Source organism: Silurus meridionalis, chromosome 15, assembly GCF_014805685.1.
Source record: "Silurus meridionalis isolate SWU-2019-XX chromosome 15, ASM1480568v1, whole genome shotgun sequence".
NCBI classification, from domain to species: domain Eukaryota; kingdom Metazoa; phylum Chordata; class Actinopteri; order Siluriformes; family Siluridae; genus Silurus; species Silurus meridionalis.
Window position 1 is genome coordinate 17,654,984 of NC_060898.1, and position 22,000 is coordinate 17,676,983.

Below are 22,000 nucleotides of genomic sequence, written 5' to 3' on the forward strand. Positions count from 1 at the left end.
CTTCATCAATGACATTCAAGATTTATCTGCACAATTCAAGTCACATTTACAAAAAAAAGAAATTAAAAAAATATAGATGATGACAACTGGTTAACCATTTTGCATTCAATGAACTGATGCGGAGATGTTTTGGGGTTAAGACTATTCAGGTGAAACCCATATAATATATTTTGATCAACATGACAGACGACTGATAATGTAGGAATTAGCAGACACAGCAGATTGTACACAATCGATTTAATGAATGTAGAAAAGCATTCGCTATTTGATCAAAGCAACAAGAAATGTTCTTATGATGAGCGCAAATGACTAAATGATGTGGAGGTTGAATAAGTAGTTTTGGAAATTTTATTTCTGATCTGAGAAACGCTCGAAGGCAACTGAAAAAAACCGTAATATAACATTCTTCCTGTCAGCTTAAACCAGTCTGGCCATTCTTTTTGTGTACCATTCTGTATAACCTGTATATACTGTGTGCTTGAAGATGTCAGGAAACCAGGAGTTTCTGAAACAGCCAACAGTGGATCACATTTACAGAGTTCTGATTTTTTTTTTAAATATGGCCTTTATCTGAATCTCCTCTAACTACTATACATCGTGCTGCTTCCTTGGCTAATAGATCATTAATAGGAACACCTGCTCATTTATATAAAGTGGGATGTGAGTGTGTGGAGATGTGGAACACTCTATCGCTGATATTCAGCATATTCAGCATGTTACATTAATTGAATTAGCATATGAATTTTCTGAAGATTGTGAAAAGAACAACGTCGTCTAATCTTGTTCTTTATTTTCATGACTGGTCAGTTTAAAACAAACTGGCGCCATCTGAAAGAATATTTCAAGTTCTGGTTTTAGAGAGCTGCTCATTCGCACTTAGAAGCAATAAATCCTAGCCAATCCAGCTACTGGCATTTTCTGGAGATGAAAGGAAACCAGGCAGACATGGGAAGAGCATGTACAGAAACTTTCCTACAGGAGTGTATCCAGAATGTAACTATAGATTTACAAAAATAAAAGGACTACAATTTTAGATTTTTTTTCGTTACAGATGCTTCAGTTATTCTCAAACAGCTGAAGTAAAAATGAATCCAGGGAGACATTTTCTTAGTTACTCAGGACTGCTGGCAGAGATTTCTGAATATTGAGATGTGAATCCAGTGTCCTCGGAGCTACTGCTGCCAGTGAGTGATTCCTCTCTTCTTTTGTTGGCTCTTCCCTCCTCCATCATCGTCGTTTCATCTTCAAGCACACTTTGATCAGTACTCTCATCACCGGCTCTGTCCTCCTCTACCGTTGCTCCATCACCAGTCTGATCTTCACCCTCCTGTTCTTTGATCTCAGCACCTACTCCCTCATCCTCTATCTTACCTTCAACACTCTTAACCATGTCCTGTATCTCCTCATCTACGTCTTCAGATTTTGGATTGTGGACGTTGGCCAGCAAAGGTTTGCTTTTGCTTTCAGTAGGCATGCCGCTGTTAAAGTCACGAAAGTTGTTTTTGGCACCCTGGATGTACTTCCCTATGATGGAAGAAGTGCTTCGTCCTGAAGGATCATGTCGATTATCCTCTATGTCTAACATTGTCTGGTTAATTTGCTTCAAATCAACATGCAGTTGTCCAATAACTTTACTCAACCCCGTGATCCGGTTTCCAACATCTGCACAAAAAGGTTAAAGGAAATACATACATGTAAATTGATGATAAATTTTATTCTATAAAGAAATATAATTTTTCGTTTTAAAAACTCTAGCAAATTATTATAATTAGATTTATTCAGAAATACATTTTGTATCCCTAATGAGAACACACACACTATAATGTATAATATATTATTATAGTATAGAAATATAAACACATTTATAAATTTGTATTAATATATATTTTTATTTGTAAAAGCTAATGTTCCTGACCCATTTATTATTAGCTTATCTAGCTATTTCTCTATACATTTTTTTGTGAATGTTACTATAGTAACAATAATGTAGATGAATGACAGCATTAATTACGACCTGTGATCAAAAATAAAGCCAGACTTGGAGATGTCTCATACTTTTATGAGAATTAATCCATGCCTTTCAATTCGAGAACTCTAAAATTCAAAACGATTTTTAACAAGAGGTTCAATAATCTTATTGATAATTATTTTATAATACACAAACTCCATGTATGTATTCTATACATGCTGTTGTGGGATAAAGACGAGGAATATTAGATGTTTGTATGGGAAGGGGTATGGTCCTGAGAAATAAATGTTGCAATAAAAAATATAAAGGAAGCCTCATTGTGTCAGTATTGAATGGGTTTATGGTTAAGACACAAATGAGATTCTTTTGTCATACCTTTGCGCTTCGTCTCTTCAAACTCCCTCCTGGCAGATTCAATATAACGTTGTACTAAAGCCCGGATCACCTGATTTCGGTACGACACCTTCTCATCTGTCTCGTTAGACTGCATTGAGAAAAACAATAGAAATCAATAAAAAACTTTAAACATTAAAATGGCTATTTAAAAGCTAACTGTGAAAATCTCACCCCTGAGCTCATAGGAGGATAATCCGGGGTAGAATTATAGTTGCAGAAGCAGAAGAGTTTTCTATTTAAAAAAAAAAAAAACGTTTAAAAGAGTTTAAACCTATAATTCCAATTCTTAGTCTTGTTTTAGAGCTACAAATAGTTAGCTCTACAAATAGAGCTACAAAATAGCCTACCGTATGAGGTAGAAGAAAGCTTTAGGTGAGGGAATGATGTTGAAGGGGACAGGCATGGTCAATCCCTCTCTGAAGTAGTTCAGGTAGAGTTTGGAGCGAGCAAATTTCCACTCCACATCCGCATCATCCTACAAAAAGTGTTACCAACTAAAGCATCATTTTTACTACATAGCATAATGATCTTCAGTTCAACAGCACATAGAAATATCTTACCTCAATCTTCTGATAAGAGTTTGTGATCATAGCCACGAACATGTTAAGTAACACAATGACTATTAGTAATGTGAAGATCCCATACAAGATTCTGCCCACAAACTGAGCCAACACAAAATCAGGCATATCCACATATTCCTTATTGACGACACCAAACATGGTCCAGAACAGGAACTGGAACGTTTCATTAAACCTGGGGAAAAAAAAATTCTCAATACTTTTCTATACGCAAATACTTTCAAGTGTCATAGTAAATTGCATTATTTTAATTTATTATTGCATTTTCTGTTACATAATTATAAGAGTTCAAACCTTCCAAGGTAAATAGATTCGGTATAAGAAACGTAGATATTGTTGATGCCGCACAAAAAAGCCGTACCAATGATCATCAGTATAAACAAGAACCTAGAGAGAGAAAATTATAAACATGACGTTCACAATCGATATAAATCAGGCTCAACATCTTTATAAGCATTCTTATCTTCGCTAAGATTATAATTGCTGCATTTATGATGGGTTTAAGCACACACACACACACGGGAGCAGATATAAATATTGATAAATGTAGTTTCAGGTCTGTGAATTAAGTTCAAATTTTTTTGTTTCATAGATTAATTTTATATAATTGAGTCACTCTTTAAGCCACCTAATTTAAATGAATGGTGGATAAATAGACAATTATCAATTATCTTCAGGTACACTGAATAAGAAAAGATATTTAGAGTTAGAACTCACAGGGACAATTATATTAATGCCAGAATGCAGCCTGCATGAATGTCATAACAGCAAAAATTCATTACTGTTACATTAAACACCCCCCACCCCCAATGATTCTGTTCAATGCAGTACATTTTAATGAGATTTTATTGAACAATCTACAGTAGGTGACTACTAACAGTGTATTGTGCAAAAAAAATTAATGACTTAATAAAAAAACCCTATGAAAGACTAGTCTCTGATTGTCATGCACCGCTAACCAGGCTAATTCACTGAAAAGAGCAGTTTTGCTACATGTGCGCCAATATTTACTGTTTTCCTGCCGCTCAGAATTTGCCATATAAAATTGCAATTAGCAAATTTTATTGTCCAGAACAGACTGATTCTTACTAGAATTGAAATGTAGACTAGTTACAAGTCACCTATAAGATTTTCGTACTTGTTCGTGACATTGCATTGCCTCTTAACTCGAGTGCGAAATTAAAAAAAAGCATTCTTTAGAAACTGAACAGGTCTATGACTATATTTAGTGCAGGAAAATATTGTATTCTTGTTTTTCAGCTTAGGGAGTTTGATGCTAGCTTAGCATAACTACTACACAGTGCTACTTTTATACCGTATCATATCATCAATCATTTTTCCCATAGAGATCTGCAGAGTTCCCAGAGACTCTTGTGCAGGCAGGATGTAGGCCAAACGTGTGAAACTCAGCATGCTGGTGACAGCAAAGAGCAATTCAGCTAATATCTGAGGGTCCTCCTGGTGCCAATCTTGACGTGCTGGAAAAGAAGAGGTGATTGAAATGTTAGCCAAATGAGGGATCAGTGCCGGGTTTCAGTTTTACCTTTGTTTCAGAAACTGTTACAATCTGACAGCCAATTGTTATTATGCCATTTAATATAAAGATCATACCCAATCATTTACACACACACACACACACACACACACACACACACACACACACTTTAAGCACTGATATCTTGGTCTACCTAAAAATACACACAAAAAACCCCACAGGATTTGGACTACGAGCAGAAGCTATTGCCGTTCAGACTCTCTCTTGGTACAAGTGGCACTATTTTAGTTCAGAACTGAAATCACCATGTCCTCAGTTTCTTATGTGAATCTTTCCTGCACTTGTTATTAAAACTTCATATTTAAGAGTTTAAAGACGTCTTCTTCCCATAAGTAATGAATGTGCATGCACTTATGTGCCTTTTTTCATGGAAAGAACTTTTTTTTTAAATTGTCATATAAAATGATTTACTACTCAGTACTATAAAAAAGTCTTCAAGGCAACATATGGCTGACTTTTAATATGTCAAATGTCTAAATATTTATATGAAGATATGATAATTCTTGGGTAAATCCAAGATTCAAGATTAACACTCAGGGTGTAAAACAGTGTTTCCTTACCATTATCTGTAAAGTATAAGCACTCCATTTCACTTTGTTGTGACTGGCACAGAAAGTAGCCTTTAATCAGAACAACCATTCGAAGAGAAAAAGAGGCCAGATACATGCTGAGCACCATCACATCCAGACAATTCCACAAGTCCAGGAAGTAGCTCCTCAGGCCCTCAATCCAAACCTCCTTACATTCATACCAGAAAAAGCCTAAAGAAAATTGGTACAAGATCGTATAAAAATAAATAAATAATTAAAAATAAAAATATATATATATACATATACACACACACACACACACACACACACACACACACGTTGCAGAAAAGTTACCAACAAAGTCCATATATACAGTACAGACCAAAAGTTTGGACACACCTTCTCATTCAAAGAGTTTTCTTTATTTTCATGACTATGAAAATTGTAGAGTCACACTGAAGGCATCAAGGGCTATTTGACCAAGAAGGAGAGTGATGGGGTGCTGCGCCAGATGACCTGGCCTCCACAGTCACCGGACCTGAACCCAATCGAGATGGTTTAGGGGTGAGCTGGACCGCAGAGTGAAGGCAAAAGGGCCAACAAGTGCCAAGCATCTCTCGGGGAACTCCTTCAAGACTGTTGGAAGACCATTTCAGGTGACTACCTCTTGAAGCTCATCAAGAGAATGCCAAGAGTGTGCAAAGCAGTAATCAAAGCAAAAGGTGACTACTTTGAAGAACCTAGAATATGACATTTTTCAGTTGTTTCACACTTTTTTGTTATGTATATAATTCGATATATAATTCCACATGTGTTAATTCATAGTTTTGATGCCTTCAGTGTGACTCTACAATGTTCATAGTCATGAAAATAAAGAAAACTCTTTGAATGAGAAGGTGTGTCCAAACTTTTGGTCTGTACTGTATATATATATATATATATATATATAAATTACACTGCATGGTCATTTACATTACAGTTGAAAGCTGTGCTGCTAACAAAGGTTCAGAGGTAATGATGCCAAACACACACCAACCACCCACACCATGTGGATCGAGTTGTGCAGCAGGGTCTGGTGCCTGGTTGTAGACGTGTCCCGATACATCTCCAATATAATGGACTCCACTAGCAGTGTGATGAGAAACCACAAGTAGGAGGCAGAGTGAAGAATGAATTTGATAACTGGGATTTTCAAAATCTTTCCCATCTAAAAAAACAACAAAAACAAACAAAAGACCCAAGAAAATGAAAGACTCCGCCACCTTGGATGTAAACATGTCAAACAGAAATGTAAAGCAGAGAACTATTTTGGAAATTTGACAAGATATAAATATGCTTCATTAAAATGATGACATTCAATGTCGAAGGTTACTGTAGGCTCAGTCATTTTCTTTGTTACTGTGTACCAACCTGAAAGCTGTACTTATTGTGTTCTCATATCAATTTGTCTGATTTTTTCTTTGAAATGTATAATAAAGTAAAACTGTGCTAACACTGTAAAATTAGGTTCACAGTTTAGGGGGCTCTTTCACTACTAACAGTTTCCACAATCCCCAAACTGTCTAAAATCACACAAACCTTTGACTTTGGTGCAATCCAGTAAATGAGGCAGAGGAGCGGCATGGTAAAAAAGATCCCGAGAGACACCAGGAGTTTCCAAATTGTCCTGCTGCCTTTCCAGCCCGATAAATTTCCACACCAGATGGATGAAAGGACCTGCTGGCAGATCGGATGGGCTACAAACTATACATATAAAGACACATATTACTCATGCATGCATGTAGTCACACTATTTGCATTTAGAAATGTGATAAGATGTGAGACTACACTAGCCTGTTTCTGGTTGTAGTTCACAGCGAGTCGTAATCGGGCCAGGTTTGGTATGCCCTCTTCGAAAGAGTGTTTTTCCAGCTCATCTCTAGTGTCTTCATCATTAATCCCACAATTGTTGAGAATAGTGCTAACCTCACTTTGATTCCGACACATTCCCAGCAATTCCACAGCAAACTCCTGGCACAGCTCCTCAAGTGCAAGGTACTGCGGCTGAAACAGAATTAGAACGATGGAGAATTGCATGCAAATCAGCCGAATCATTTTTAGAAATGTATATATGAAATAAGTTTCTTTGACAAGCATAATCTCCATTTACTTCTGTAGAATGTGTGATTACCGTAGATAACAAATCCAAAAGAATTCCAAACTATATACAAAAAAAAACACATTTTTAACAAGATGACCATCTCTGCCTAACCTTAAACTCCGGCTCTCTTTTAGAGAGTTTGCGAAGGTCCCGGCTTAGATAAAAAGCACTCAACATGGCATCCTCAGAAGTGATGGACAAATACGCCCGGCTGGCAAGGCCACGGTAGGTGTTAATGCGGGATAGTGAGAACTTGAGCAAGTCATATTGGCGCCCGTTCCGGCACTCAAGACAAGTACAGGAGACCTTGTGAGGCCATGGGATGACATGGCCCTTCTGTGTGAGCATGGTCACAATTTCATATAGATCCTTTTGGCAGGCCAGCGTCAATGGCGTCACCCCCGGGGCAAACTGAGAGTCATCAATGGAATGGTCAAAAATTGCCTGGTTGAAAGAGTGCACATCCATCTTGTTGCCTTTCTCTTGATCGAGGCGGTCGAGGAGGCGCTTGACAATACGAGGCTGGTTAGTGTCAACAGCCACCAAAAGAGCCTCGTGGATCTGTCGAAAATCAAACTTGACTCCATGTAGCAGAGTGACCATGGACTCCTCGTTGCCCAGGCGGATGGACAGGTTCAGAGCTTCTCTCCACTGCCTGTCTTCCGAGTCTTCCAACTGGCGGATGATGCCGTCTCCAGTCTTCAGCAAGCTATGAATTACAGACACGTTCGCCTCGTGAATGGCGTTGATGAGCTCCGGGGGAAAGCGCATCTTTTTGTTCACAATCTCGCGCCATTGCTCTGCCTGAAAGGTAGACATCGACAATGAAAATGCAACTTTTTTTTTTTCTTTAGAAAAATCATTTTTTAACTAAAACATGGGCAGTTACGAGAAATCTAAACATATCAAGAGATCAATTAACAATCATTAGATAGTACATTTAAAAAAGGATTAAATAAAAGGAATAATTAAAATAAAAGGATTCGAAACTATCTTTTCTCCTAACATGAAATGTTTCACATGAAATTTGTGATTACAGAGAAATTACTAGAGGAGCGGATTGATATCTGATCAAATTTATCTACAAGAATTATATTTTGGCAAGAACAGCCTGTGGATACAAGGACACACTGTCTTTTCAAAATATATACAAACTATAATACAAAGGAAGACAATCAAAACCAATATAGGCAATAAATATTAAATGTGCTCTTATTTGTGAATCTAAATCTCAACAGTTTCTATATTTATGTAAAGGTTTATGTTTTGACAATGTCCACTGCTAATTTTTTCCTGTTAATTCCACCTACACAAATAAGGTAATAATGCAATCTAATATTATATAAGTTGTCTTACCGTGAGATGCTCCATCATGCCACAAACTGGAAATCAAAACAATATTCCTATAAACCGGGTTTTAAAAATCAGCAATTCCACACACCCATCATCATCTTTCCCTCTTGAGCCTTCAAACAAAGGTTGAGATCATTTTCAAAAGCTCTGTAACCAGACCGAGTCGTGTTCAGTTCACTCCAACAGTGTATATGCAACTGACAAGTAAACAGAAAAGTCAACACACCTGAATGGATTAATTCACCTTCAATTACTTTCCCAAGCAAACACCTTGCAATTCCTAAGGGTCTCAGCCAATTAAAAACACTGACAATATGTTTCACATCTCATTATGGCCCTTTGTTCAGTCTATCTCTCTCTCTTGTCATAAATATTTCCATCTAAACAGAATAACTGTGAATAATATACACCAGATACAAAGTTTATGTACATGTATTTTTTTTTTTCAATGACACCATAAAAAAGGTGAACAGAACATACAGAAACATTTTTGTACAAAATCAGTTTCAATTTTTACAAATTTAAGTATATTAAAAAACATTTGTAACAAAAAAATAAAATATTTTAATGTCTGTGTCTCAGATTTAGAGCAATATTTCAGAGTCATAAACATTATATTGCATATCATTAAAAAACAGACTCTTTTACTCCTTGACCTCCAGCGAAGGTGTAAGAAGCCATACAAAATGTATTTCCCTCCTCAGTTTTTTAGTAGATATATTGACCGACACGGTCCTTTACAAGTCATTTGGCTGACACATTTACCCAGTCAGGACTACAGCTAATCCACCCACACGGTGTCACCACAGGTACTGGCATGCTGTTGGATGCAGTCTATAGGAAATCTGAAGGAGCACAGAGGACACGGCACCATGAGCTCATCTGTGCTTGGACTAGAAGGTGGACGAAATGAAAAAGATGACCCAGGTTCTCCGTCCATGACACTGGAGAACTCGGCTGAACCAGAGTCCAGACAGGAAGAGGCATGAATGGGCAAGTAGTCTGGGCTGAAAGTCACTGCATGGCAAAGAAATGAGAGAAAGAAGTTTAATGACAATGGAAAATTCTTCTAAAATGTACACTCAGTGGTTGAGAAAAAGAAAAATAGGTGTCCCAATAGGGGAAACTAATGTATAGGAGTTATTGGTGACCTCACCAATAATCTTATGGCTGAATGAGCACAAATCACCATAGTCATGTGACTTAAAGGAAAAATCTGAACGGTTTCCAATTGGCACAACAGAAACACCTTTGCTATCAACTGGAGATCAAATTCAGTCCTATTGATCTGAAGATTGTGTCAGAACTAAATTTGGTTTTCTTTTATTATTACTACATTTCTTTAGTCATCATTTTAATCTTGATTATGCACACTGCCATTCATCTACATTCTTCCATCTTCCTGTATTGCAAGAACATGATTTATCATACCTTTTATCGACAACAAAGTATGTACATAAATTGATCTTACACATGAATACTTCCAACAGGTATTTACTGGAGCCTCACTTTTTTTCATTTTCTATACATAAACTGTTTTTTATCAAGTATAATGGAACATATTTAACCCTAAAGCAAACGTTTTCTACAGTGAGAAGTACACAGAAGTCATTATGTTGTACATTGTGCATCATTTTCTTTGCTCAAATAAAAGCAGTGTTTAAATGTTGTGGTTTAAGAATTTTGAACAAAGGATCACTTTGATGTCCATTCTAATGTTCTCTCTGGTTATTTATTACAATAATAATTAACACCCCAACCACACACACACACACACACACACACACACACACACACACACACACACACACACCTCCACATATTGGGCATGAAGTCTCAGGAGATTCAGGATAATCTTGACTGATTCTTGTTGGCGATGATGCTGTTTTTTGAGATTTATCAGGGCTGTGTTTGAATGAACTGTTTTTCTTCTTAGTGGCAGAAACGTCTATTTTAGCACATCTGGTCTTCTTTGGAGTAGAGTCTGCCTGCTCAAGTCTATAATAAAAACACAGAACATTTGAATAAAAGTTCTTTTATATATTTATATTTATATATTTATTTAGAAAAAGGCACAGGATTTCCCTATAGTATAATCAATGCTCCAGTGAATTTGGCCAGACACCATGTGACTAATTAGCTCGGTATACACTCGACTATGACCAGGCGAACAGGCATCATCAAACAGGTCATATAAAACATAGCCTGTAGAGTCTGAGAGCCTCAGACCTTTAATGGTATCTATAGAAGCTAAACATCACTGGTACAGTGATGTGATAGTTACCTGATCAACAGTGAGCAAAAAATGTCCAGAAAAAAATAATTGGTTAAACACCAATTATTAATAAGCAAACTGTGACCAAAGTAAGGCACCTTACACATAATTCTATATCAAACTTTTATTCACGATGACTAACAATATAGTGAATATAGAAATAAGAAAAATCATTTTCCTAAAAAAAAGAAAAAGTGGAAGTGAATGCAATAACTTTCTTGGTAGACCTACAAAGTTTGTTATCCATTAGGAAACAAACAAACAAACAACCTAATCCAGAGTGCTGATCAGTAAAAGCTTTTGTTTTTCCAGTTATACAGTAATTTAACCACAGTTAGAGGCATCAGCTTAGCTGAACACAAGGTTTAGTGTGATATAGTGACAATTTTGTTTTAAATACAGTTCAAACATACATTGTTCCTGATGTTCTCCTGCGTGATTGAGGAGCCCTGACTGGGCCTAAAAACAAAACAAAAATGATTAGCCTAAACATGCTATTAAAATGCCTCATTTTTAGGGAAAATCCCTGCAAACTCTTTGATAAGCATCAGTCTTACTATGCTGTGTGTACCGGGTCTTCTCCTGTCTCTCACCACTGCTGATTAATGCATTGCAAGAGGTTTTTTGTAGAGAGCACCTGATTGACTGTGCGGCTGTTACCATGCGCTCTGCCCTGCTCAGATTCTGATGATCTTTTAAGGGATCTCCTGGAGATCTTTCTCTGAAATAAAGAAGAAAACCACAGAGAGAAAGAGAAATAAACCAGAGATCCATTAGCAATCTGCCAAAAGAGATGAACACACCTTAGCCTGGGTTTGCACATTTGGCTTTTTTGTAAGATGATTTCATCATCATGATAGAAACAATAGTGAAACGCATATTTCGCTCACTAGACTGATGTAATATACAAATCAGTTGAATAAGTTTAAACTACTTTTATTGTTTCTGTAGTCAACCAAAAAAAACAATCCCAAAATAAGTTTATAAAGGTAAGAAGATCTCATTTATGCTCACCCTGTCTTTTGGCCAAAGTAGGTGTGTTGTACAGAAGGGCTGGAGATCCACTCTTTTATTGCCCAATTTTTATCAGGTGTACTCTGTTAACAGCCAACAAAAAGATCTTAAACCACTGATTAAACATTAAACATCCCGTTATTGCAGGTTTATGTTTATTATTTAAACAAGTCACTCTCAGATGTATAGCTTCCAGCCTGTCAGTCAATGATCTGTTCTAGAACACTACTAGTTCTTCCCACAGGAATGAATAAAGTTTTTTATGGCGTCTTACCTGATTTTTGCTCGTATCTGTTTCCTGATTGGCAGAAAGCTCATCTGTGTGTTCATCAGCAGTGCGGATACGAAAGAAAGACAGGCCAAATTGGTTGCGCTTGTTAAAGGGCTGACTGCAGGTGACCCTCACCCTGTCCCAACTCTCTTCAGCAGCCTGGGGCAAAAAGTCAACTGCCCATGCAGAGAGAAAAGAATCACTGTTCAGTGCAGTTTTATCATCTTCACTTACACATCTGTGAGCTGTAGATTCATAATCATAAAACACTTTCTTAAACAAACGTAAACAGTAGGCACCTTTTTTGAACATGCGCACACCGTGCTTTCCTATGCCTTTTCGTGAATCGGCCGGGCTCATTAGGGTCGCCGTGGGAAGCAGTGTGACATAAGGATGATCGATAGACCAGGAAGAACGACCCACATCGACCTGAACAAACGCAGAGCCATGGTTTCCTTAAAGACGAAGCAAAAAAAACAAACAATGTGTTTAAATTCATGGAACACTGATAAATATATCCAGCAGGGGATGCTTGCATTGGGAACAGTAATTCTTAATTACAAGTAAAGACGTCTGTGTTGTTTACTGAACTGAGGTCCCATTGGGTTATTATCTTTGGTTTGCTAGTGCAGATCAAGTTCTCTTGGGGTGGATTTCCAGAAAATACAAGACTGCTGTGTTTAAACGTACAGACAATTCAACCAGAGACATTTTCAATAAGAGCTGCTGATTTTCAGTGACATGAGCAGCACCAACTGTGGGACCAAGTTTATAAAGACTAAGTTGAGAAAACTTTATGCGAGAATCGAGTGATTGATGCAGCAACTACCAACAGAAGCACAGGCAGTAGAGCACCCATGATCTGTATCTTGGTTTGCTGTCAAAACTGGCTTCATAACCCAGCAATGGGCAGTGACAAGTCTCATGACTTTCTTCATGTGTGCAGGTTTATAGCATTTATATTAAAAGCATCTAGTGGGTCGTGCTTAAAACCTGCCTCGGTGTTCATATAATTATTTTAAGGACAGACAGACAGACAGATAGATCTTTATTGTCGTCACATAGTACAGGTACACAGCAACAAAATGCAGTTTAGCATCTAACAAACGTGCAAAAGAACTTTAACCAAAATGTCAAAGTTCAACTTCATATAAGATTTCACATATGCAACAGATTTTTTTGCCAATAATGAATTGACACACATACATTCATACAACTGAGCAGCGATAGGATTAAGGGCCTTGTTTAGGGGCCCAAGAGTGGTTTTTTTTGTTTGTTTATTTGTTTTATGGGATTTGAACTCACATCCTTTGGATCCAAATCCAATGCCTTAACCACTAACCCGTACCACTTCCAGGCTGATAATAAGAGCTTTATTTATTACTTAAAATGATTTCCTTTTTCTATTTTTAAAGCACCTGCACACCATGACAACTTCCTTGCACATTTAAGACATAATACTTGCCAATAAAGATGATTAAATTCTGATATAAAGGTGTAACATCACCTAAACCAACATCTGTCATATTTAATAATTTGCTGTGGCCTTCATCGACTTTATGGAGTTGAAATAAAGTTCGGGAATTAAATTGGCCTTGAAGTTTTATTCTGCATGGTTTGTTGGTTTAAAATGATATACTACTGGGGCACTGACCCACATCGACGAAGGCGATGGTAGAAGCCCGGTCCAGCTGCAGCTCTGCTTTCAGAAGGCCGCTCCGGTCTGCTGCACCGCACAACCACGGGCTGCTCCCTTCCTCACCCAAACACAGGTTTACCACACGGTGCTTCGGGTCCTGAAAAGCCCCATATTAATTTGTCAACATAAACATTTTCTTAAGAATTCATGAATTCAGACGCTTCATTTCGAACTCTTTAACCCCAGAGGGAAGCAGGGAAGACTGGGGACAAATCCAAACAAGATCGCTTACCTCTGAGGTGAACGAGACGACATGTTGAATTCGAACTGGTGCCATCATGAAAGCAGTTTATATAACAACCGCATCAAGACATTTTTATATAAAATAGATATTTATGTACAATTCTCGTTTAACAGAGACACAGAAATCCCCGTTTTTCCCGCCAGCTGTATCAGCTGACTGCTGCTAAGCGACCAAGTTCTTCCTCTCGGGTAGAATTCAGGCGCCATTTTGTGGCTCATTACCGCCACCTACTGTAGCGCTGTGTTAGTGAGGCTGGAAAGTTCGTTCTACACTGTGGGTATAGTACAAACAGTTAGGAGTGGGTTTGATAAAATATCTTTAAATTCCCAATATATAAAACGAGAGTTCGTGTTTTCTTTTCCTTTTGCATAAAAATGAATGAAATCCAAAGCCACAATTCAATCCAGGTTTTTTTTTTGTATGGCGCTTTTTATAGGAAATTGTCCCAAAGCAGCTTTACAGAAATAAAGGTTATAAAATATGAATGTATTTGTGTTTATATGTTAAGGGAAAACTTAATTTTATGTTTATCCATTTACATTTATCCTACCGAGCGAGGCAAGGAAAAACTCCCCGAGATGTATGAAGAAGAAACCTTGAAAAGACTCAAACTGAAACCCAACACCTCATCTGGTGGACACCAAATGTCTATTCATTATAGTTCCATCATTATTGAAGTGTTCAATCCAAATTACAGTCCAAATCAATCCTACAATGGCTTAGGACTGTAGTTTGCATGCACATTTCTTTATTTAAGTGTCCATCACTGAACACCTCAATAATAATGGAACTATAACGAATGGACATTCGGTGCCACCCAGATAAGGACGGGTTCCTATTTGAGTCTGGTTCCTCTCAAGGTTTCTTCCTTACACCATCTCAGGAGTTTCTCCTTGCCACAGTCGCCGCCACTTAGAGGACAAACTTATAAGCACTAAACCTACATTCTTTTATATAACTTTGTAATATCTATACAACAGTTTTATGGTTTTTTATTGTTTGTGTACTATTGATAAGAGAAGTCCATTTTTCTGCACCCTAATGTCCTTGGTGTACAAACCCTGTATGAGTTCAGCTTCATATGAAGTGTTTTAGAACAACTGTAACTCAGTGTTGAAATGAAATTAAGAATTCAGAAATGGCTAAATCAGTGGCTGCTTGCTGGAAGTTGTAGTTGTGGTTAAAGCTTTGAGTCTCAGATCAGAAGGAAACTCTGCCGAAGTGTTATTTGCAAGGTTTTTGAGGAAGACCCTTAAACTGCATCTCAGCATCTAGATACTGTGGCCTTTTATACCATGTGCAAGACTTTTATTGAGATTATGTTTACAATTATGTAATAAAAATGGAAAAGTATTTTACTGCCAATTATGTGTTTGTGTGCGTGTCACATCATTCTCACATCATGAATCAATGTTCCTTCCTATTAAACTTTGCTATTACTCATTCGGGTTCACTAAGCACTTTGTCCTGGTCAGGGTGGTGGTGGATCCGGAGCTTATCCCTGGAATTCTGAGTGTGAACTGATAATACATCCCGGAAGTGAAGCCAGTATGGTGCTTTTTACCTTTCACCCCTTTGCACTATTATATGTTTCTATCCTTTATTACAAATCCGTATATTTACAGCAAGTGATGATTGTGTAATTAGAATCAATGTATTTCAAGCATCAGTGAGCACAATTTACTTGATCTGGTACCTGCTCTGAACTTCTAAGAAGGTGATTTGTTAAGAGTAATAAACGTGAAAGAAGAATAGATGGTCAGGACTTGAAGTGGTTCCCACGTTAGAGAGTCATGATCAGGACAAAAGCCTGGACCATAAATAAATCACAATATTTAAAAAAAAATAGAGTGCTGGATTGATAGGTATTCTGAGATATCGGTGGTGGACGAGATCATATATAGACAACAAAAAAGATGGGTTACACAGCTTTCAGAAGATTGTATGTGAGGCTTGTGCTTCAACCTTCAACCCTGGATCCTGTATGTATTTTGTCTTTCTTCTGCTTGCTAGTGAATGTGTTACATGACATTGATTGACACAAAATAGACACAAGTCTATCACAGGGATTTATGCACACACACATTTATATGCAGGGAAAAGTTTATCAGAATCAATCCAATTTTTTTTTTTTGTTGTGGTGGGAGGAAACCGGAAAACCCAGAGGAGACTGGTTGTAATGTTAATGTAATGCTTGAGAAAACTACAGGAAACGTGTACTATACAATGGTCTGTAATGGATTTGAACACGTGTGTATAAGTGTGTAAAAGAGTGAATAATCCTGAGTGCTGTATATGTGCAGCTGGTCTGGTCTTCATCAGCTTTGTCAGTATTCACAGCGGGATGGATGGAGTGTCCGTCCCTCCAGCAGATCCTTCTGAAGCCAGTGAGGATCAGTCATCCGAAAGGAACGCGCTGGCATCCAACTCCGAGTCAGATTTTCTGAGATCCGTGTGCAGCGAGTCGTCATTCATCATGGCTCAGCCGAAAATATCCGTGGACGCGCCGTCCAAGTTATGGATCCCTACCGTGTTTGTAGTCATGGTGGTTCTTCAAGTCGCCTCGACTACTGGATTGTTCGTCTACCTCAACATGTCAATGGCTCAGGTAAATGATAGCTTTCTATTCCTAACACTAGGTTTTAATAAGACTGCAAAACATGACTGCAAACACAACTTACATGCATCTGCAGCAGAGATTTGCTTGCACACGAGTTGGCATAATTATTTTAACAGAACTGAAAAAAAAAAAAAAAATTCTGCACTGAATATTGTTCTTTCCTTATTATAAAAACACAACTAAAACCGACTGTATTATTATCACCTCTGCTTTTATCTACATTATTCACAACAAACATCTGGTGGCACTCTGTAGGGAAATCTTCAGTATGGATCTACTTTCCTAGAACAGATGTTACTGAATAATCTTAATGTATGTTAAACATATTGCAATGATTTCCATTTCATAAAAAAACAGTTGAATAAACTTGATATGTTTTAAAATCTAAGCTTCTTTGCAAATTGTCACAACAGCTCTAGAAAGTTATTACTTATATAAATTTCTTCACTTTGCATAGACACCAAATTCAAGCAGTTTAAGGCAGCTTTATACACAGATTTCATTACTTGGCTTCTTTCTCATTGTGGAAATCCACAGTTAAATGCTTGGCTTCACAAAGCAATGCTCAACTCTGTGTACATAATGCATATCCATCCTGTAAATAGTTTGACCTTGCTGAAACCACAGGACTTCTACAAGTGACTGGCATTCCTACAGAGATACAGCTTTTAAAACAATCAGACAAACAAACGGGAAGCAGAACTTCTATATGAGATTTTCATATTTGGGTGTTTATAAAGGTGATGGGTTGCTGACTTGCTCTTTGCTGCCGTTGTTTTCATAGTTGTTAGAAAGAGCAATCTCATAGCTTCCATGTAAAACTCATCAACATTTACTTCGGGGATTTGGAATATTTCTGACCTGGCTTTTGCTTTTTTTTGTGAGATATAAGACGATGTTGTGTTGATTTGGGTGCCTTTCTTAGTGTTGCACAGTCAATACAATGCTTCAGGACATTCTGTAAAATATGGGAAAATTACAGTAACTCTGTGATATGCTTAGCCGTTATTATAAATTATATATTTAAGTAATTCGTGGTAATTACTTCGGTAAGTAATTACTGAATAATAATAATAATAATAATAATAATAATAACAAATAAAATAACAGTTGAACAAAATAGTAAATAAATTAATAATACACTGCATAATCCACCTTCAATACTGTTGACACAGAGGCAGGCAACTTTTCTGTGGCAAACCCTGTGTAATGTGTGTAAAACTAAATATGATGGAACTTAGATTGTGTCATTGCTCAGTAAATATACGGAATTATGTAATTATTATATAATAATATATGAAGACAAGTGGAAAAAGCAATAAGGACACCATGGAGATTAGCTTCCAGGGATTACTTCTAAAACATTACTGCCAAATATGAGAATTAAAGAATGTTGGCACCAGAAGATGTGTTTTTGGTCTTCTACCCTTATCACCCATGCCTCCTTAACATCACCACAAAAGAAGTAACAAAAATAAGCCTTCCATCAGGCTCAAAACATGTTTTTGTCATTTCATGGCAGAGTTCCTTTATTTTTTTTTTTTGTGATGACATTTCTGGATGTCTTGCAGTGTGGTTTCCTCAAAAGAAAGGATTTCAGGCAGCTCAGACATCTGCTTTCACAACCAGCATGTTTTTATTAGTTATGCTTTACACAGCATTTTTGTTCCAATCCATGTGCACTGTAAATGAGACTGGTCCTTCGGGTAACTTTGTTTTTAACGCTGTTTCTTTCTGGTGGATGGACAGGCTCGAAGTCAGGGCGTGTCTGAGGAGCTGCGCTGTCTTGGGCTGCTGAATGCTCTGGACAAAGATCAGGAGGTGCCGGATAGTCTGGTACAGCTCTTTGGTGAACCATGCATCAGACTGGCTGAAGGAATTAAGACATATATATCCAAGGTAGATGTGGATATATTTTAGCGTTTTTCCTGCTGGTGCTGGACAATGAATTGTATTCTGAATTGTGATCACGAAATATAGATTTTTTTTTATTCACCTTCAGTAAACACAAACACAAGTTGTTACACAAGAATACACACTGGATGAGATGCCAGTCCATCACTGGGCAACACTCACACATTTGTTTAAACAGTTTTAACAATGGGCAGCAAATATCACAGCATCATAAACCCATACTTTTGAATCCAGTCTGTTTATATTCACTTCTTCAGGGCTTTTTAGCATAGTTGAAGTAGTTGCATGGCTCCTTTGTTGGATTTATTTACCTCATATATACTATTTTAAAATCCCATGTAGCAATTTATTTATACAGGAAATGAAATGCAAAGCGTGGCATGTAAAGTGGTGTGGTTTTGAGAAGGCATTTTTCTTTTTGACTAGGGCTTCTGGTATCTCTTGAACTATGCTTATTGAATTGATTATTAAAAAGTAAAAAATTTCATATTGATAAATATCGCTTAATATCAAAAATAATATCAGAAATGTAAGTTTGTCAACTCATAAGTGACCTGATCAGTAAACGAATAATCTGTTCCATAAATGGATGTTCAAAAATAGTGGGTTGTTGCTCTTGTTGCTCTCAAAAGTGCAAATGCAGTGTTAATCGAGCCAGGGCGACATCCCTACTCCCTACTCCAGAATAGAATAATATTTATAAAAAGATATATCTTTGAGAGCATGGCCTGTGTCTTGTTTACTCAGGTATCTAGAAGTTTGGTTTGGCTTCACTTTTTAAAATGTGCAAGACAGCTTTTTGCAGCATAAAAAAATCAAGTGGAACATCTTACCCTCCACACTGAGCTTTCATCTCTCTTTACATTTTGGTTTGTTTTCTTCTCTTTCATTCTATCTTAATTCCTTTCTCTCTCTCTCTCTCTCTCTCTCTCTCTCTCTCTCTCTCTCTCTCTCTTTCTTTTCAGCCCTAGTCTATACTCTGGAAAATGTTCTTGTATAGTTGATACGTTGCCATGAAGGAAAGTCGAGCACTTATGATGTCAGCACTTCTTTGTGTCTTTGGCAGGAATTGGTCTGCAGGCCTTCAGTCCTTGTGGCTTTTGTTTTCTCAGCGGCTTTGGGCCTGATTTGGAAAGGATAAACGTGTCTTGAATGTTGTTACGAGGCACTGTGAAAGCCCCAGCCTCCTACTGAGCGCTATTGTCCTTGGGCAGCGGAAATTATTTCCTGGATGTGGATCCTTTTCCATCACGCTGTAGAATTTCTTTTCGCAAAGACAAGCAGAGACATTTGATCACATTTGTTGAAAGGAGGTCAACAAAAATGATAATCACTGTTTTATGTTTTTATTGTTGCAAATTTGAGCGGCTTTTCTGCTTTCTTGCTTAGGTTACAGAAAACATCATCTCTCAGCACATGGTTCAAGGTAATCATTTGTAGATAATTAAGTATGTATGTATGTATGTATGTATGTATGTATGTATGTATGTATGAATATATATCCATAACATATAACAAGCCTTCTAATGCTCTGATTAGCCCTCTGTGTTTCTTATAGAAAGACAAACAGTCGAACCGAGTCTGAAAGTTCCCAATAGCCAGAGGCCCTCCGCTCACCTCACCCTCAGAGACAATGGATTACAAGGTGTGTTCTTTTGTGTCATAGAGTAACCTCCATTTGAATGTAAATGCAAACATTTCATACAAAACAAGTTTACAAGCATGATGAGTGCCACCAAGAAGAGGATCGGTTCTGTTTTAGTTCCTCAAGGTTAATTCATTGAGTTTTGTCAGTCAGTTGAATTCTTGAATCTGATTGGTTCGAAGTGGTTGATTAATTGCAGAGGTGGAATGAGTAGTACAATATTCTACTCAAGTAAAAGTACTCTTACATCAATAATATGTAAACTTGAATCTTTGAAAGTACAGGTAAAGTTATCGGTCAACTTTGGGATAAACTTGAATGTTGAGTGTGTACCAGACCTACAAGCCAGACATCAGTGCCTGACCTCACTTAAGTTCTTGTGGCTGAACAAGCAAATCCACACAGCCATGCTCCATGATCTAGTGGAATGTCTTCCCAGGAGAGCAGATGTTATTGTAACAGCAAAGTTCAAAAGCCACATATGGATGTAATGGTCAGGTGCTTAACTACTTTTGCCATGTAGATGTAACTAATGATTACATAGTACATCACACCACTTAAAGTCTCACTGTTTAAGTGATGGTTACCAAAGAATGGACTAAAAATCACATTACTGTGGGGTGACGTGCTGAATTGTGAATAAATTATTAATTTTTTACATTTAAATACCTTTTTTTTTTTTTAGGCTCAACATCTTTAGCTCCTCAGAGAGATCTGCACCAGTCTTGTCGCCACCCTGTACGTTCCTGGGGAAACCAAAGCTTCGGCTCACACCTACACAACATGACAGTGTCCAACGGTCGGCTGCGGATCCCTCAGACAGGGCGCTATTACCTGTATGCTCAGGTCTACTTCCGGTATATCACACTGTTTAATGGCGATCATCAGTCCAGCTCTGTGAGTCAGCAGGTGGTGCAGTGTGTGTATAAGAAGACGGCCTACGCACAGCCCATTCAGCTGTTAAAAGGAGTGGGCACCAAGTGCTGGGCCCCAGACAGCGAGAATGCCCTCCATTCCATCTACCAGGGAGGCATGTTCGAGCTGCGATCAGGAGATGAGATCTTTGTCTCTGTGTCATCTCCTACCGCGGTACATGCAGAAGATTCATCCAGTTACTTCGGAGCCTTTCGTTTTGACCTCTGAGCCCTGCTCATTTGAGTGTCTCTGAAGTTTTCAGTGTGTGGACTGAGAAAAAGGAAAAGAGTGGGTGGAATAAGGAAGGATCTGTGACGCTTCCTGTTTACTCAGAAACCTCTATGAAGCGAGACCAAATGACTCAACAGCAGACTAATTGAATGCAGAAGGCACATGCAGCTATTAAAACCAGAAGGATGGTTCATCAGTTGTTGGAATTGAAAGATGAACAAAATGAATTCTTCTAAAAACCCAGGGTAAAACTCATATTCAGAGTTCCTCGAGTTATCATTGCTCTTTCTCAAGGAGCATCACAAAAGTTTTTTCCTTCGGAAATGTGCAGTAGGATCTCGAAAGGAGAAGCTAATGGGTGGTCCAGAGTTTGTGGGAACACAGCTGAGGAATTTCATGAATTTACCATGAATAGGTCTGAATGAAGTGCACCACTATGAATGGATATACAGAACCCATTGGTGCTTACAGCTGGTGTGACAGTGACAGACGGAGTCTTAAACAACGGAAAATGTAAAAAAGAAAAAAACCCTTTTGGCCAAAAGTATTCAATATAAATATGAGTTGAAGTTTCATTTGTACAGGAGCTACTAGTTAGGACAGCTTTAGTGATGTGAATTCCTTGTAAATAAATCAAAAATGTTTAAAGAA

General features: G+C 37.7%; 2 protein-coding genes across 2 annotated transcripts; one reads left to right on the top strand and one right to left on the bottom strand.

Moving 5' to 3' along the window:
• Nucleotides 1–194: 194 nt before the first annotated feature.
• LOC124398256 (short transient receptor potential channel 2-like) lies at nt 195–14,244 on the bottom strand. The gene is made up of 23 exons (XM_046868345.1): nt 14,013–14,244; nt 13,736–13,877; nt 12,381–12,536; nt 12,085–12,257; nt 11,811–11,893; nt 11,354–11,517; nt 11,210–11,255; nt 10,335–10,519; nt 9,312–9,538; nt 8,610–8,718; nt 8,525–8,550; nt 7,280–7,972; nt 6,862–7,071; nt 6,607–6,771; nt 6,061–6,235; nt 5,059–5,259; nt 4,259–4,421; nt 3,238–3,330; nt 2,926–3,118; nt 2,713–2,840; nt 2,537–2,597; nt 2,345–2,453; nt 195–1,662 (listed from the first exon to the last, which is right to left on the bottom strand). The coding sequence occupies exons 1-23, from the start codon at nt 14,058–14,060 to the stop codon at nt 1,112–1,114; spliced, it is 4,101 nt and encodes a 1,366-aa protein (XP_046724301.1). The 5' UTR covers nt 14,061–14,244; the 3' UTR covers nt 195–1,111.
• A 1,997-nt stretch (nt 14,245–16,241) lies between these two features.
• Nucleotides 16,242–22,000, top strand: tnfsf10l3 (tumor necrosis factor (ligand) superfamily, member 10 like 3). The gene is made up of 5 exons (XM_046867168.1): nt 16,242–16,632; nt 18,394–18,543; nt 19,948–19,984; nt 20,117–20,203; nt 20,889–22,000. The coding sequence occupies exons 1-5, from the start codon at nt 16,369–16,371 to the stop codon at nt 21,344–21,346; spliced, it is 996 nt and encodes a 331-aa protein (XP_046723124.1). The 5' UTR covers nt 16,242–16,368; the 3' UTR covers nt 21,347–22,000.